At 36.9% G+C, this 16,821-nt stretch overlaps 1 protein-coding gene across 3 annotated transcripts in view; it reads right to left on the bottom strand.

Moving 5' to 3' along the window:
- LOC114651134 (probable ubiquitin carboxyl-terminal hydrolase FAF-X) overlaps positions 1–16,821 on the bottom strand; it is a 420,397-nt gene that overhangs the window by 240,309 nt on the left and 163,267 nt on the right. For all 3 annotated transcript variants that reach the window (XM_051926098.1, XM_051926097.1, XM_051926099.1), the window contains exon 8: positions 13,442–13,693. In XM_051926098.1, coding sequence (XP_051782058.1) covers positions 13,442–13,693 — 252 coding nt within the window. The remainder of the gene's footprint in view (positions 1–13,441; positions 13,694–16,821) is intronic.

Consider the following 16,821-nt stretch of genomic DNA (forward strand, 5'->3'; position numbering starts at 1 on the left):
ATAATTTGCAAATAAATTCTTTAAAATCAGACAATGTGATTTTCTGGATTTTTTTTTTCTCATTTTGTCTCTCATAGTTGAGGTATACGAGTGGGGACCCAACAATTACCGGAAATATTTTTAAAACATGTTTAATTTTATTTTCTGTACAAACTAAAATTAGTCTCCTTCAAAGTACTCTCCATTGGCGGAAATACACTTATCTAACTGTTTGTTCCATTGTTCGAAACATTTTTTAAATTCGTCTGAAGTAATGCCCATTAATGCTCTTGTCGTTTCTTGTTTTACCTCTTCAACATCAGCAAAACGCCTTCCTTTCAAGTCTTTTTTCATCCAAGGGAACAAAAAGAAATCACACGGAGCTAAATCCGGTGAGTAGGGTGGGCGGTTCAGGGTTGTCATACCGTTTCTTGCCAAAAATTGGCGAATGCTGAGAGCAGTGTGAGATGGAGCATTGTCATGATGAAAGAACCAATCGCCTGACTCCCACAAATCAGGGTGTTTCCTTCTCACACTGTTGCGCAACCTACTTTTACAAAAAAATTCACTGAACACAAGCACAACCTTCCACACTGATGGCACTTGGCAGACTGACTTGTGAGGAGTGTAACTAGATCGCCCTAGCGGCCCAACCACGTACTACAAGTACCAACCTAACAACAACAAAATTCCGGTTATTTTTGGGCCCCCCCTCATACCTATGATGAAAATTACAGGCCTCTCTAATCTTTTTAAGTGGGAGAACTTGCACAATTGGTGGCTGACTAAATACTTTTTTGCCCCACTGTACATTCATTCAATTCAGCAAAATTACAAGGGGACCCAAATTTCTGCACAGCCAGTTTTTCACATTTGATTTAATTTCATACAACTAAATACTGCTTCACTAAAAATCTTTGTTCGGGAAAACACCCCAGTACTCAGATGTTCCTAGGAAATGAAAGACATACCACTGTTATCCTTTTTGTTTAAAGTAAATTATTATGCAGACTGAGAGGGGGTTCCCAAACTTTTTCATATGATTTTACATCAGATTCAAGGAAATGTTTAGTTCATTGCTGTTAATTTGCTTTCGCTAATTAGTTTGAAGTATTGGGGTAATGGGATCTAGTAAATATTTGGATATACATATATTGTCCTGATCTGTTACCTGTATCTCTGCACTTTATTATTATTTTTTTTAACCCATCAAGCTACATTTATCTCCAGCCTTATGAATCAAGCATGAGCTAAACATCAATTAAGAACATTTACATTTAGTGCTGGGCGGTATTTTTCAAAATTATACCGGTTTCACAGTATTCAACAGTATTTTTTTCCCCCAAACATGAGTGGATGTTAACCACATTTTCCACTGCAATTACTGCAATAGACTGGCTAAGAATAACCTATTCCACGGTCATGAGCATTATACAAAAAAACATTTTAATGTGCACACAAGTATTAATACAGGTTTTCACGGCCCCATAAAGTGATGTTTTCAAGGGGTGGCACTAATGAAGAAAAGGAATCACATTGCATGACAGTTGCAGTCAAAATATAGAACCTTTTTACTGAACAAATTTTGCAAACAACTTAAACTAAAATTCTGACAACATATTTTCAACCATCCAAAGAGGAATTTAGACAGTAAAATATCCAGAGGTGTTTATTAAAAGTTGTATTGCACTGAACATGTCTTAGAAAAGGAACAAATAGTAATTATTATTTGTAAACCTATTACACTTTCTGTTAATGTTAACAATCTCTGTCCACTGACACATTAAAGTGACATTTTAAACAACTTTACCATCATTAAACTGTATAATAGTTAAACTAACAAATAGCAACAATAAAATAAATAGTGCAACTTCCAGTAATAATACTATTACTTCCAAGACTTGTTCAAGCTCAGGTACATTACACAGTATTCACCAAATAAAAATAAAATAAAACAACTGCAACTTGGTAAGACATCTTTACCAACTGAACCATCATTAAGGAAAATTGCATTAATATGGACCTTGCTTCAAGCTAAGCTATATACATAAATAATAAAACTGCAACTTGCACTTATAATGCTATTTGTGCTATAGTCCTACAAAAGCGTATTAGGGCCACGGTGAAGAAGAAAAAAATACGGACACAGTGAAGAAAAAAAAAAAAAACTATGTTGAGAATAAAGTCGACATGTTGACTATTCTTGACATTTCTACTTTACAGTAATCCCTCGCTACTTCGCAGTTCACTTTTCGCAGATTCACGACTTCGCGGATTTTATATGTAAGCATATCTAAATATAGAACGTGGATTTTTCGCTGCTTCGCGGGTTTCTGCAGACAATGGGTCTTTTTACTTGCTTCCTCAGTTGGTTTGCCCAGTTGATTTCATACAAGAGATGCTATTGGCGGAGGGCTGAGAAGCTACCCAATCAGAGCAAGCAGTTAAGTTCCTGTGTGCTGCTGATTGGCTCAGCGACGGAGTGTTGCATTAACCAGGAAGTCTCATCTCACTCATTCAGCATTAACGTGCTACTGCTACAGGGGCCGTGTCCAAGCACCAACAGAAGATGCAAATGATTGCAGAAAAGGTAAAAGTTTTGGATATGTTGAAGGAAGGGAACAGCTACACCGCTGCAGGACACCATTACAGCATAAATGAGTCCACGATTCTTTTTATTTAAAAAGGAGGAAAAGCATATAAGATCTACGGCCACAGTGTCCTTTAACCAGGGCGCAAAACGAGTTGCAAGTGGAAGTGATAAGGCAGTAGTCTGGATGGACCCTGCTTTAGGAATCTTTGCAACAAGGTCGACGACGTCATGACCGCCTACAAGTTGCTACGTGTACTTCGCTATACAGTAAGTGTAAACTTATCTACCGATTTCATATTGCTTAGCAGTTGTCCCTGTTATTAATAGAGTAAATGGTGGGTTGTAAACAATACAGGGAGGGTTTAAAAACGTCCAAATACACGTTAAATAATTAAATAAATATGGTGTCCCTACTTCGCGGAAATTCAGTTATCGCGGTTGGCCTTGGAACCTATCTCCCGCGATAAGTGAGGGATTACTGTATTCTCATAGTTTATTTTGTCATTAAATTGGAATGTCGTAAACTAAACTTCATCCTAAAATCAATGTTTAATTTACTAGATTTTTCTCAAACCTCGTCATAAGTTAATGTAGCACATTAAATGCTTTGTGTTAAGTATTCCCCAACCCAGTTGTTAATTGCTACGCACTACTTAAACGGACTTCCTCTGCACTAAGAGGAGGCACAGGCAGGGATTGCCGCACAGAATACATTCACTTCATGATATTCCTGTTCTCTGAAAATTTAGAATGCTAAGACCAATACTTGATATCATTTTCATGATGAAATGCATTAAAGCGGGTATTAAACATTCACAGTAGTGAGGCAATAGTGCTGCTCCCTCACAGAAAGGGGTCCCCAGGTGTACGTTCAGTGTAGAGAACTTTATGGCAAGTGTGACGAGGCTCCAAAAAACTAGATGTATGAATGGGCATCATACAGGTTTAACTTATATTGTGTAAATATTGGGTTTGTGATCTGGTGGTCAGTGACACGAACACAGAATTCAATGCATGTTCTTCTAAGCGGGCTTGCTTTATTGCATGCGTGCTGTCTCTGTCTGACGTACCAAACCCGCAGTTCCTATCTTTCCTTTTTCTTTCTCCACATAACCAATCACCACATGATGAACATCGAAAAATTAAAAGTAGTTATAAACTTTGATCATGGAGCGTCTTCGTTATACATGGTTAATTATGCCATCCATTCAGGGTTGCGCCCATCCCAGCAAGCATTGTATGCGAGGCAGGAGCACATCGCAGGGTGAATACGAGCAATACATACACTAACAGGGTCAATATAGCATAACAAAACCCTACATCCTACATGACTTTGAAAGGAAACTGAAGCACGCCGAGTAAACCCACCAGAAAAACATGCAAATTCAAGGCAGGGAACACCCGAGACCCCCTTGCTGCAATGTAGCAGTGCAACCTCCACACCACCGTGACCCTACATCAGCGCTTCCCGATTCATTTAACCCTCGCACCCCCCGTGACGGACGAGGCCGATTTCGCACCCCCTTGGTTTGAGAAAAAATATGAGGTTAACGCAGGAAAACAGATCACCAATTGAAGCTTTATGAATAATGGGATACTTTATTCACAGCTAACAAGAAGGTGGAAAGAACAGCCTTCCACACCTCAACCACACAAAATACAAGTATGAAACAATGTTCTTTATAAAGAAATTTATAGAAGGAATAAATAGTTTGAGAATTTTATGTTGTTTAGGTTCTTTGACTTTTCTCCTGCCTCTTCTTTGTAATTATCTCTTCGAAACGTGGTTCTTTATGTGTTAATGAAATGCGTAGGTCATTTTCGGGGTTCAGTGCGTTACGATATTTATTCTTGATGTACAGCAGACATGAAATTCCCAATTCACATAGCCAAGTGGTGGCAAATGGGACAAGGGACTTTCAATGCTCTTTTTGCAAGAGTTGAATACCCAGTTTGAACACTGCACCAAAAGGTTTCAAGTGAACTGGACTCGTAAAGCAGCTTCATTGCTTGGCATGCTTGCATCTCAATTAAATGTTCTTTGTCTTCATCCTCATCTCTCACCTTTTCTAATCTGAAAGCAAAGGGGTTGACGATCCAGGTTTCTGATTCTTCCAGATCTCCCGGGCAGAAATAACCATCAAATGACTCTTTCAGGCTTTCCAGGTGCTGACCGATTTCTTCTTTGACACTGTCTTTAAAATTTAAGCTGCTGCACTCCACAATGACTTCGTCCAGCAAAGGAAAATTAGCGAAATTCTTATTCTGGATACATAAACTCCACAACAACAACTTATTCCTGAAAGCACGCAGCTTGTCGCAGGCGGTCACAATATTCATTTCTTTTTCCCTGAATCGAACAATTCAAATCATTGAGATGTTGGAAAATATCTGCCCGGTATGCCAACAATGGTGTAAAATAAGGAAATTCGAAAGAATGCAGAAGGTCACATTTTTCTCGTAGAAACTGTTCGATATCCTTTCTGAGCTGAAAAAACCTTGTCAAAACTCGACCTCTAGAAAGCCATCTGACCTCCGTACGAAACAGGAGAATAGAAGCATCATCATTAAGTTCACTACAAAACGCTTTGAAAAACCTGTGATTCAAAGCTCTTCCACGAATAAAATTTATAATTTTAACACACGAATCCATTATGTTTTTCAAAGTAACCGGCAAGGTCTTCGACACAAGAGCTTGGCGATGAAGGATACAATGAGTAACCGTCACCTCTGGTACTTCATTTCTTACAAGAGTAACAAAGCCAGATCGGTTTCCTAACATAACATGAGCACCGTTAGTACAAATAGATCCGATAATTTGCAACGGAATCTCGTTAGTATTGAAAAAGCTTTTCACCGTATTGAAAACATCCCTTGAGGTTGTCGTTGTTTCGAGTGATTTGCAAAACAGGAATTCTTCCTCAATGGCATTCCCCTTTACATAATGAACGAAAACGATGAGTTGGCTACAATTCTCGACGTCTGTTGATTCATCTAACTGAATTGAGATCTTGACGGGGGAAGCTTTGATGTCCGAAACCACTTGATCGAGAATATCAGCGCCGATGTCATCAATCCTACTTCAGATAACACTGTTTGACAGAGGAATCTGTTGAACTTTCCGTGCAGCCTCTGCACCCAGGATAGTCTTCACTATATGTAAAACACATGGTTTGATAAGAGTCTCTGCAACAGTGTGCGGCTTTTCATTTTTGCCACTTCGTATGCAACTTTGAATGATGCCAGAAGCAGGGGCTAATCCACAGGAGCGAACCCTAACTTCGGAAGCGTTCCTTTAATGTCATAGTGTGCCCTTTTAGCCTTCAAGGAATTAAGATCATTCCCTTCTCTCGTGTTTCCACCATGTTTAACTTGCAAATGTTCACCAAGCTTTGATGACTTCAAGTTGGAATTGGAAAATATTGCATTGCAAAGCATGCACTGCGGTCTGTCTACTCCATCAATAATTGTTTTGGTAAAGCCATACTCAATGTAATCCTCCTTCCATTTTCTAATTTTTTCGCGACTAGCCATGATTAAATGAACGGTAAAAAAGTAAAATGAAAATCCGGTGACTTATTGAGGCAGACAGGCGAGAGCACAATAGCACGTGGGCTCGATGTAGTGCGTGTCAAGTCGATCGAAAATGCGCGGTCAGATTCTAAAAAATATATCTTTTCAAGTTCTATTTGGATAAAAGTAGGTTCTATTTAGTCGAATGTAAGTTGAATTTAGTATTTAAATTTCTATGGTGAAGAAAAATTTCTGCAATGATGACTAAATTTAACTTACATTCCTACCAAAGATATTTCTGTCGACTAAATAAAACTTACTTATATTTAAAATTTAAATAGAACTTGAACAGATACGATAGTTCATAATACCCACGCAGCACTAAGTGCGCGTAAGAGCGGAAGCCATCTGTTTTAACAAGCAGCATATTGCACTAATATGAAATGGCCTGCCCATTTAATTATTTAGGAATGGCTAGATAATTTAAGATTTTGTACAAATAATGTTTTTCATTTTTCCTCCTCGATGGATTCTGGCACCCCCAGCAACAGTTTAACAGCCCAGCATTAATTTACATAAACAAACACACTGGAATAGAGTGATTTGATCGTATACATTTTAAACGAGGTTACATCTGGGCTTGAAGTTTGGCACAGAATTATAGTAATTCTGACAAATTCAGATTTTTTAATGCATTAAAATGATAGAAATAGCATACTGTTTTGAAGGAATGGCTGATGATTTTATCTACTCAAAATCTGATAATTTTTTGTAAACATCAGAAAGAATAAGTTGCTACATTAAAAAAGGTTGAAATATAAATATCAAAAAGTGTTTTATACACTTTGGGTTTTAAAATAATCCCCAACACATTTGCATTCCCAGAGTGTGAAACCACCCTGGTATTAAATTTAAGGGGGGGTTCCTTCACTCCAAACTCCACAGCCCAATTTAAAAAGAGAATATCAAGCCATTAATTGCCATATGTATAGTTAGTGCAAGACACCGAACAAAACATAAAATTATTAATTATTACATTTAAGCCCATAAAATTAGGTGTTTTCAGGAGTGGTTATATTCCTACATTCAGGCCATTCTAAAAGCTTGAATTAATTGCAAGAGATTTGAAGAAAAACTGTGTGAAAAGGTGATTTGGACAGACAACAGCACTGAAACAACCACTTGACCAAACAACACCACTGAAATCCAATGTAACATGCTAAATTTTACTCCATTTTGTAGCTGCACAGACAGATGTAAATGTGAGTTTTGCTCAAATTAAGTCTCAAACATTTAAGATATCTTTAAAATGCCCTCCATTCAACCAGAAGAAAATCCACATTTTATTTAACTGTGTTTTCCAAGACATCCAAGAGCACATTACAAGATAAACCTGTAAAACAGTAACTGTATATGGTGGCAAAACTACAGGTATTCAATGATAATGTATACAACCGAATTTCATCCTCTGCATTTTAGGCATCAAGAGTAATTAACCTGGTGACTTGCAATACAGAGGTCAATATTTTAATGTGCTTGATGAGACATTATACTGTTCACATTCTGTAACTTGACAGTATTATCACTATAAAATAATGTATCTAAGCAGCTAAATACATTAATGGGATGTTTTGTACATATTTTTGACATTCACTTTCCGAAAGAAATATATTGTCCTTACAGTAGTAATGGCTAACAGCAGGGTCCGCAAATTTCAGTATAATTTAAATTTAAGCAATTTTTGTGACCTTCCATACCAAGCAACACAATTACTTTACACTCCGGTCAAACATGTGGCCTACTTAAAATTGTTCACGACTTATTAAAATGGACATTGTTTTTAAAACAAATACAGCATATAGTTTCCTAGACAACAAATCTGCCACTTGAAATGTGACGTGGACAGAACCGGCTTGTGCCAATATTTTGATTTTGCACAAGCAAAAGATACAAAGACATCAGGAAAAAAAGCATGTTTGGTTTGGGCGCAACTTAGAAATTCAACACTTAAAAGCGCACATAAAAACACAGGAACTTTACTCTGTTGGAGTAGTAGTACCTTCCAGACCCCCGTGACCCTGTGTTCGGATTCAGCGGGTTGGAAAATGAATGGATGGATGGATGGATATTTTAGGCAGTAAATTGTTGTGGGTGAAAAGTACATGGCATACTTTGAGAAGGGCATCAACACGCACTATGTAAGTCTCACTTACAACTAGGAAACATTTCCTGAAAAAGGATACCCATGTCTCTGCCATGACTTGTATGAATATGTCCATCACATTTAACACCCAGAGGATTTCAGACATTCAGACTTTTAGTCACATATTAAAACTGAAGAAGTACAGTAATCCCTCCTCCATCGCGGGGGTTGCGTTCCAGAGCCACCTGCGAAATAAGAAAATCCGCGAAGTAGAAACCATATGTTTATATGGTTATTTTTATATTGTCATGCTTGGGTCACAGATTTGCGCAGAAACACAGGAGGTTGTAGAGAGACAGGAACGTTATTCAAACACTGCAAACAAATATTTGTCTCTTTTTCAAAAGTTTAAACTGTGCTCCATGACAAGACAGAGATGACAGTTCTGTCTCACAATTAAAAGAATGCAAACATATCTTCCTCTTCAAAGGAGTGCGTGTCAGGAGCACAAAATGTCACATAGATAGAGAAAACAATCTCTAGCAAACAAATCAATAGGGCTGTTTGGCTTTTAAGTATGCGAAGCACCGCGGCACAAAGCTGTTGAAGGCGGCAGCTCACACCCCCTCCGTCAGGAGCAGGGGGGGAGAGAGAGAGAGAGAGAGAGAGAGAGAGAGAGAGAGAGAGAGAGAGTTTGTTTTTCAGTCAAAAATCAATACGTGCCCTTCGAGCTTTTAAGTATGCGAAGCACTGTGCAGCATGTCGTTTCAGGAAGCAGCTGCACAAAAGATAGCAACGTGAAGATAATCTTTCAGCATTTTTAGACGAGCGTCCGTATCGTCTAGGTGTGCGAACAGCCCCCCTGCTCAATCCCCATACATCAGGATCACAGATAGTCAGCGCAAGAGAGAGAGAAAAGTAAGCAATCTAGCTTCTCAGCCATCTGCCAATAGCGTCCCTTGTATGAAATCAACTGGGCAAACCAACTGAGGAAGCATGTACCAGAAATTAAAAGGCCCATTGTCCGCAGAAATCCGCGAACCAGCAAAAAATCCGCGATATATATTTAAATATGCTTACATATAAAATCCGCGATGGAGTGAAGCCGCGAAAGGCGAAGCGCGATATAGCGAGGGATCACTGTACCACTAACCCAATTACAGCTCTTACTGCTACGGCAGGCTAATCCATTGGCACTTAAACACCTTGTGGGTGTGTCTGTCAGAAGTAACAATAGGCATGCAAAATGTCCAAAAATATTCTTAACTACTGATTTCCTTGATAATCCTCAGTTCAGAATGTTTACTTCCTTTCATGCGGCTTTTCAAAGCAGACTCAACCATTATGTCCCAATGTTAAACTTCATACAGTAACAGCACACAGTCATATACATGTTTGATTTGTCTTGTAGAAGTCTATCTTTGTTAAGTTAAACAAGCACATTCCTGGCAATCTAACTGATCAATAAATCGCAGTGACATGTACATTATACACAATGCAATTTACTTTCCTAACTATTTATAACTTAATGCTAACTCTCCACTAAAAATTAGATGTGCAGACTAACGACTACTACATATCTAACAGTTCACCCACACATTCGTACGCAAAACAGGATTCAAGTTGGTTAAATGTGCAAGGTCATTAAAAACATAATATTAATCCAAGATGTGGGCATTTTGATGTTGAATTATCAGATGTTTAATTTCATGATTTGTAATTAGTGGAATTCACTTTAAAATTTTTTTTTGTAAATTTCAGGGACTTTTCAGTACTGGATTTCGGCTTGTTAATTTTTCATGACACTCTAGGTTTTCAAGGACCAGTACAAATCTTGTAATAGATTAATACAATTCATTTTAAGCATACTTACAAATCAGTTACAGAGCAGACATTATGGAAATTAAATATGACGCAGGTTAGTGCTGCTGCATTCAAATTCTAAGAACAGTTATCTGTGAGGTTTCCCTCCACTTGCATAAGGACATGTACATTGTCACAAACGTGTGCTTGGGAGGCAGGCTAAGGGCTTAACCGAGGATGGAAAACAAGAGCAAGTTTTTTCAAAGTGCACTAAACTTTTGTCTCCTTCTCTTACAGATTCCCTGAAGGGAAACCAACATAGAACACTTCCTGCTTCCCTTGCCTAACCACGCCTCCTACCAAGGTCACTTCCGGCCTCAACTACTGGACCCCACCACTTCCTTCCTGGCTATTATAAAAACTCCTTTTGTGTTTAGTTGTCCCTGTTTTAGACATGGAACCAGACAATGCTCTGGAGCCATTTATTGAAACAGAGTTGTTTTGCTTTGTACGCTGTACAATATAGGGGGTGGTTCACCAAACCTTTTTCTGCCTTCTTTGTGTATCTTTACAACATGTACAAAACTGAAGGGTTATTTGGCTCCTGTTTCTGCAATGTTACAGTGAATACTTCTTTAAAAAAAAAATTTAATTTTCTTTATCCTGTAGATCTAATAATAGTTATGCGTTAAAAAAATGGTTTTGTTCAAACAGTAAATTGTGATACCACTTCTGAATGTGCAAGGTGTTACAGGAACACAAGCTTTCATTCAAAGGATTTTCAGGCAGTGTTTGAAATACCCCGTGAACACCAAAATGGTACTTCTGTACAATGGAATATACAGTAAATTAGATATAGAGAATTTTATCAGGTAGGATATGCATAACTTAAGTAGATGAATCTCATTGTACAAGAAGATGCCGTCTATAAATATCATTCAAGCATCACACGGAAAAGACACTTGTTGTCATATACACACACACACTTATAAAGTGTCAATCTAAGATCCTTTCCACATGGACCCAGGTGTTTTTTTTTTTTTTTTTAAACTTACCTTTTTGTATGTGTTTTGGCCTTTCGTGCACACGCAAACAGAGTTTTAGGTCCCTGAAAACAGAGCTTTTGAAAAATTCCTTCCAAGGTAAAGATGTTTAGAAACTCAGTGTTCCCTGTTTAAGTATAGACAGTTTTTGGCTTGTAATGTAATGTAAAGTGTGCGCTGGTATTTTCTGTGCTTGACATTAGTGTGTACACCATTATCTGTTTTGTTTACGTGAGGCAATTTCATGCAAATGCAGTTATAGTTATAGTGGTGCTGGTGTTAAAGGGACTGTTTACGTTTACATTTAAATGTACAATTACTTTACAAACAACACTGAGCGTCAAAATGTGCTAAGGAGGTCACTGCTACATCGAACACTCTGATGACACAGACATCTAGGTTTGTGGAACTTATTTGAGAAAGAGTGGTTGTTCCTCACGATAATTTACAACAAGTTTGTCAAGGGCATCACTATTGTGTGTGTGAGCTGATTCGCCCACACTGAGGTTTTCTCTACATACACTAGCTACCTGTGATTGCAAGTGTTCATTAATTGACGTAGTAGTGAAAAGGCTGGGTAGACTTCATGACACCCATATTTTCGCAAATTCCAAACTGAACACACTTTTCAGAGTGAAAACAAAAAGGGCAATGGACTAATCTAAATGACATTCTCTTTGTTATCTATGCATGTTTTGTGCTCTTGACAGCAGATTTTTGTGCTTTCATGTGGATGGAGATTTTTTAAAACCTGTGCACATGTGGATGATTTTTTATTTTTTATATATATATATATATATATATATATATATATATATATATATATATATATATATATATATATATATATATATATATAAAAACAAAGGAGAAAAACTCCACTTTCAAAAAAATACCTGGGTACATGTGGCTAAGGCCTAAGACTGAGACAGCTTCCCTATGAACAGCAACTCCATTTAAAGTGCACACCTTCCCAAATACTTCTGCTGATACCTGGAAACAGAAGACACCTTGGTTGTGCTGCCACAGATTCATTTAAACAACAAGCTTGTTTACTGAACCACAATATAAAGCAACACTGCACTACAGTAGCCTAATGCGATCTATGTTTTCATTCTTCATCACCACTAGGATGATGCCTTATAAAGGCAAGCACTAATGCCTGCTTGGGTTCCGATTTATTTGTTCCCAAAAAATAGGTTTCAAGAAAAATGATACACAACGGTTTAAAAGATGCATTCATATTGCTAAGACATTTTGTACCAATCAAAACATGGTCTATTGCGTACTGTCTCTCTCAAGGACCCTGTTCTTGTATATTGGCTAAGTTACTCCTAGTCTCTGATATTAAATACTAGCTTTCTGTGGTTTCCTTAGTAAAGTCAGATGGGACTCAAACAACAGATAAGCTTTGCCCTCTATTCTTGAACTAAACTACATGGGATAAATTATTTTGTGAACAAATTTAAAACATAATTTCCTATTGCATTTACTCCATCCACCATTGTCTTGTCTCATTTATTAATTAGGATTACTACTTCCTGCTTTACACAAAATGTTATTTTGAACACTTTTTTAACCCAATTTTAATTGTGAGTTATAAAAAGTATGTCAACATCTTTTTTAGTGCTTATTTTGGTGATGTATTGCATTGTAAAGAGATTTTCATAAAAAGTATGTCAACATCTTTTTTTAGTGCTGAGTTTGGTGTTGTATTGCACTGTAAATAGATTTTCCCTTTCTATGAAAAATAAGAAAACAAAAAAAAATCTTTTCTATAAATTCATAGTATATTCATTGGCAAACCCAAACTGGACCTTGTGGTGAGTGTGATCTGTCCACACCAGTTTACTAAACTGGCCTGTCCAAGGCTGACACCTGAATACTATTTAGTTAAGGTAAAATATTTTTTCTGTCTTTAGAAATCAATCCTGGTGGTTTGTTGTGTGGTGGGTGCAGTAACATGCTATAAGCACATGCTCATAACTTCTATCCCTCTGTGTGTGTGTGTATGTGTGTGTATATATATATATATATATATATATATATATATATATATATATATATATATATATATATATACATACAGTATATATATTGTAAACATAGCATAAACACTGAAAAAAATGTTACAGTAACAACACACTATAAAACATTACTAAAAAAATAGCAATGACAACAAAGCCTTGCCCATTAATGCAGAAATACAACAGTAAACACTTCTTCATATGACATTTAGAACATTAACACAATTGTGTATAAAAAATGCATTTAAAGTGATCAAAACAAAACTTGCCAGCAACTATTGCAGAATTTCCTCACAAAAGCTCAAAAACAGTAAACTGAAAGTACTTTTAAAATACTTACCTAAGAATCATTTTTAATCTAAATATTTCTAAATTTTTTACTGTTTCTTCTTGCCCTGGTACCCGTGAAGCTAAGTTTTTCAATGACTTGATTATCATAGACAAAGCATCATTTTTGGCTTCATTTTTTGCCTCCTTTTTTAACTCCTCATCTGTAAGATTTTCTAAAAACTGTGGAACCATTTCAATTATTGGGAGGAAGTATTTTTTCACTGTGTGCAATGTTAAGAATTCGTAACATTGCCCAAAAGGTCTGGGGAGAAAAAAAAAAACAATTATGTTAAAATAAGAATATAAAATAACTATACAGAAAGAACATTCAGTAAAAAGTGACATTTATAAAATCAAATATCTCATAGCGTAGTAGAACAATGAACTTAGTACAGAACAAACATAACAATATAGTGTAAAAAAAAAAATGACAGCCATTACTTAATGATTTGATTTTATCCAGAAATACAAAGTCTGAATTAGAAGCATAACATTTATTCATTTTCAGTCATAGCTTTTACTTAAGAAAAACCACAGCTAGTTTTAGACTTGCATTATCATAGAAATTTCGTCACACTCCCGGCAATTCAGGCTACATTCTACACAACTACGTGTTCATTTAAATACATAGACAATTGTCTTCATTTTTGCAAATCATCCACACAATGCCGGTGTTGTTAACTCAGAAAACAGAATTCTGAAAATTTTATCACGACTTATGCACTTTTGAAAACAGCAGTTCAGGACTGCAATGCGGATTGGCAAAAACACAGACTTTAAAAAGCGAACATTCGAATCACACTCTAATGTGCACATTCTTATTAACTTCACTCTTAACTGGTTGGATAATGCTATTTACAGCATTCCCTGACTGGTCACCATTCACAGAAAAAAAAAAACAGTCAAAACAGAGGGCTGAAGAGTTGTTTCCATGGTGCTTGTTGTGTTCAGTTGCTTTAGTGTAGGCAGGGATATGAAACTGCTAGTATGGACAGAGATCATTATCATTAAAAAAAATAAATAATAAAAAGTATAAGTGTAGACTCAGCCTTGCCTAAGGTAGACTATAAATGGCTTAATTTTATCACAACAAGATGTTAGTTCTAAGGGTGGCCTCTTTTGTCTGTGAGAGTTAGCCGTCAAACAAAATTACAACACATATAAGTGCCTACAAACAATAAGATACATATAAGATATATAAAGAACTGACTAAGCAAACAGGGAAATTTGTGGAACATCAGAGCCAGAACAGATGTCTGTCAATATTTGCTAAAACTTGCTAAATATTCTGACTATACTGGACCAAAAATGGATGAATTCCACAGTGCGAACAGAAGCTATTTTCAATATAGTGCGTTACTGTATTATTCAAGCTGGTGCTATCCTAAGGCAAAAAGAAAGATGCTCACATTATGGGTGAAGTGCTGGTAGCTAATTAAAGGAAATTTGTTTTATTCTAATCAGTTCACAAATGTTAAGGCCTAGCAAGGAGTTTATCCAACAAACTCTGCATCTTTGTATAGCCTCCTTCCAAAAAAACAAAAATTGTCTTTTAGAAATGTGCATTATGAGGTTGAAAACTCCTGTCTGCATGTTGTATTAGAAACCTACTAAAGCTCTTAGTTTAACTATAATGCACTGCAATATTAAACAAGACTTAAAGGATGAACCTGATGGAAAGTCAAATTATGAAGTATGCAAATGTAAAGTGTTAAAAGTAAGAAGTAGAAATATTTTAGAATTGATTATGGAATGGAATGTTTAAAACTTGAAAGTATACTTTATTAGGAGTATCTGATGAAGAGTCAACTATGACTTCTAACTACATCTAGACAGATGTGCAAAAATGACTAAGGAGGCAAATAAGATGTTAGGTTATATATACCAATGCTTAGAGCACAAGTTAAGAGATGCTGTACATAACTTATTTAACAAACTTCTGGGGCACTTAAAAATAGCACATAGTACTCCAGATCTCCTGATTAGAAAAAAGAAATGGCACTGATACATAAAGTATAAAAAGAGTAATTAAAACGATTCTAGGACTAACAGGTATGAGCTATGAAGACTGAATGAAAAAGATGAACCTTTTTACTTTATATACAAAGAAATAAAGAGGTGACATGATTAAAATGTTATGGTGGGAATTAGTTTAGTACTGTGGATCCCACTTAAAACTTCAGAATTAATTCTTCAAAAAGAATAATGGGACACAGGGCAAATACGGCTAATGGCAGATATTGCATAAACATCAGAAAGTTTTTCTTCGCACAGAAAACCACATACACTTAAAATAAGTTACTAAGCAGTGTGGTAAATGGTATTACTTTAGGGTCCTTCAAACATGACAATTTTGAAGAATTCAGGTGAAGAGAACTGGCAAATTTTGAGGCTGGATAACCTGTTCTTATCACAGCTGCTTTACTGTTAATTTTTCATAATTACAGCATAAATTTGTTCCAGAATGTTGTGCTCTAAATTTGAAGCATTACTTATTAAAAAAAAAAGTTCCCCCAGCAGCTTAAAATGATAGTCTATGCGTGCCAGAAAAAACTTTAAAGAAAAGCATTGAAACTTACAGAAAATAAAAATAATGCAGCTTCAAATGCTTCTTAAATAGTGATGAGTTAATTCAATGTACTTCGCTTCACCATGAGTTCAGTGAAATCACAGAAATATTCTGGAACTACGCCAAACTCTGCAAAATGTATTGAAATCAATGGGGAAGGAGGAAATGAACTAGTTTGTGGAGTGCCATATAATGGCGCAAGGATGATTTAACTGTCCCCAAGGGCTGGCATCTGCCAATTATGCTTGACTGATTAATGTGGTTAAAAATGTGATCAGAGCGCTAAGGCAGCAGTGCTAACCATTGCACCATCATGCCTTAAAACACAAAAGACACAGACATATACATATATATACCACAAGGGAGTGCTACTGAGCCCCAAACCCAAGAAACAGTAATATAGCATACATTATAGCAGCTGTGCGCAACCTGCGGCCGTACGGCCGCATGCGGCCGTGGGCAAGGACTTTGGCGGCCGTGGACGTGTATATTAAAGTGTACGTAATGGCGGCCGTGCAGGTGTAGGGTCTCTGGACTCCAGCGAGTAAGGGGTCTCAACGCCGCGGAATCTTTGTCGGCCGGGTCGGTATGGTGACGCCGAAAGCCGATTTGCTTACTTGAATATTAAGTTCGGTTGAAATGGGCTGACACCCAGGAGTACATGTGAAGTCACGTGACTAGCGGCTAGCCAATATGGAACTGAGAAGGAAATGGGAGTGTACGCCTGTACGGCCTTGTGGCTAAGTCCATACACTGCCTATCGCCATTAGCAAACGGTCATCATATGTGCGAAGCAGCGTTTTCCAGAATGAAATATCTGA

Source organism: Erpetoichthys calabaricus, chromosome 4 (assembly GCF_900747795.2).
Source record: "Erpetoichthys calabaricus chromosome 4, fErpCal1.3, whole genome shotgun sequence".
Lineage (NCBI taxonomy): Eukaryota > Metazoa > Chordata > Cladistia > Polypteriformes > Polypteridae > Erpetoichthys > Erpetoichthys calabaricus.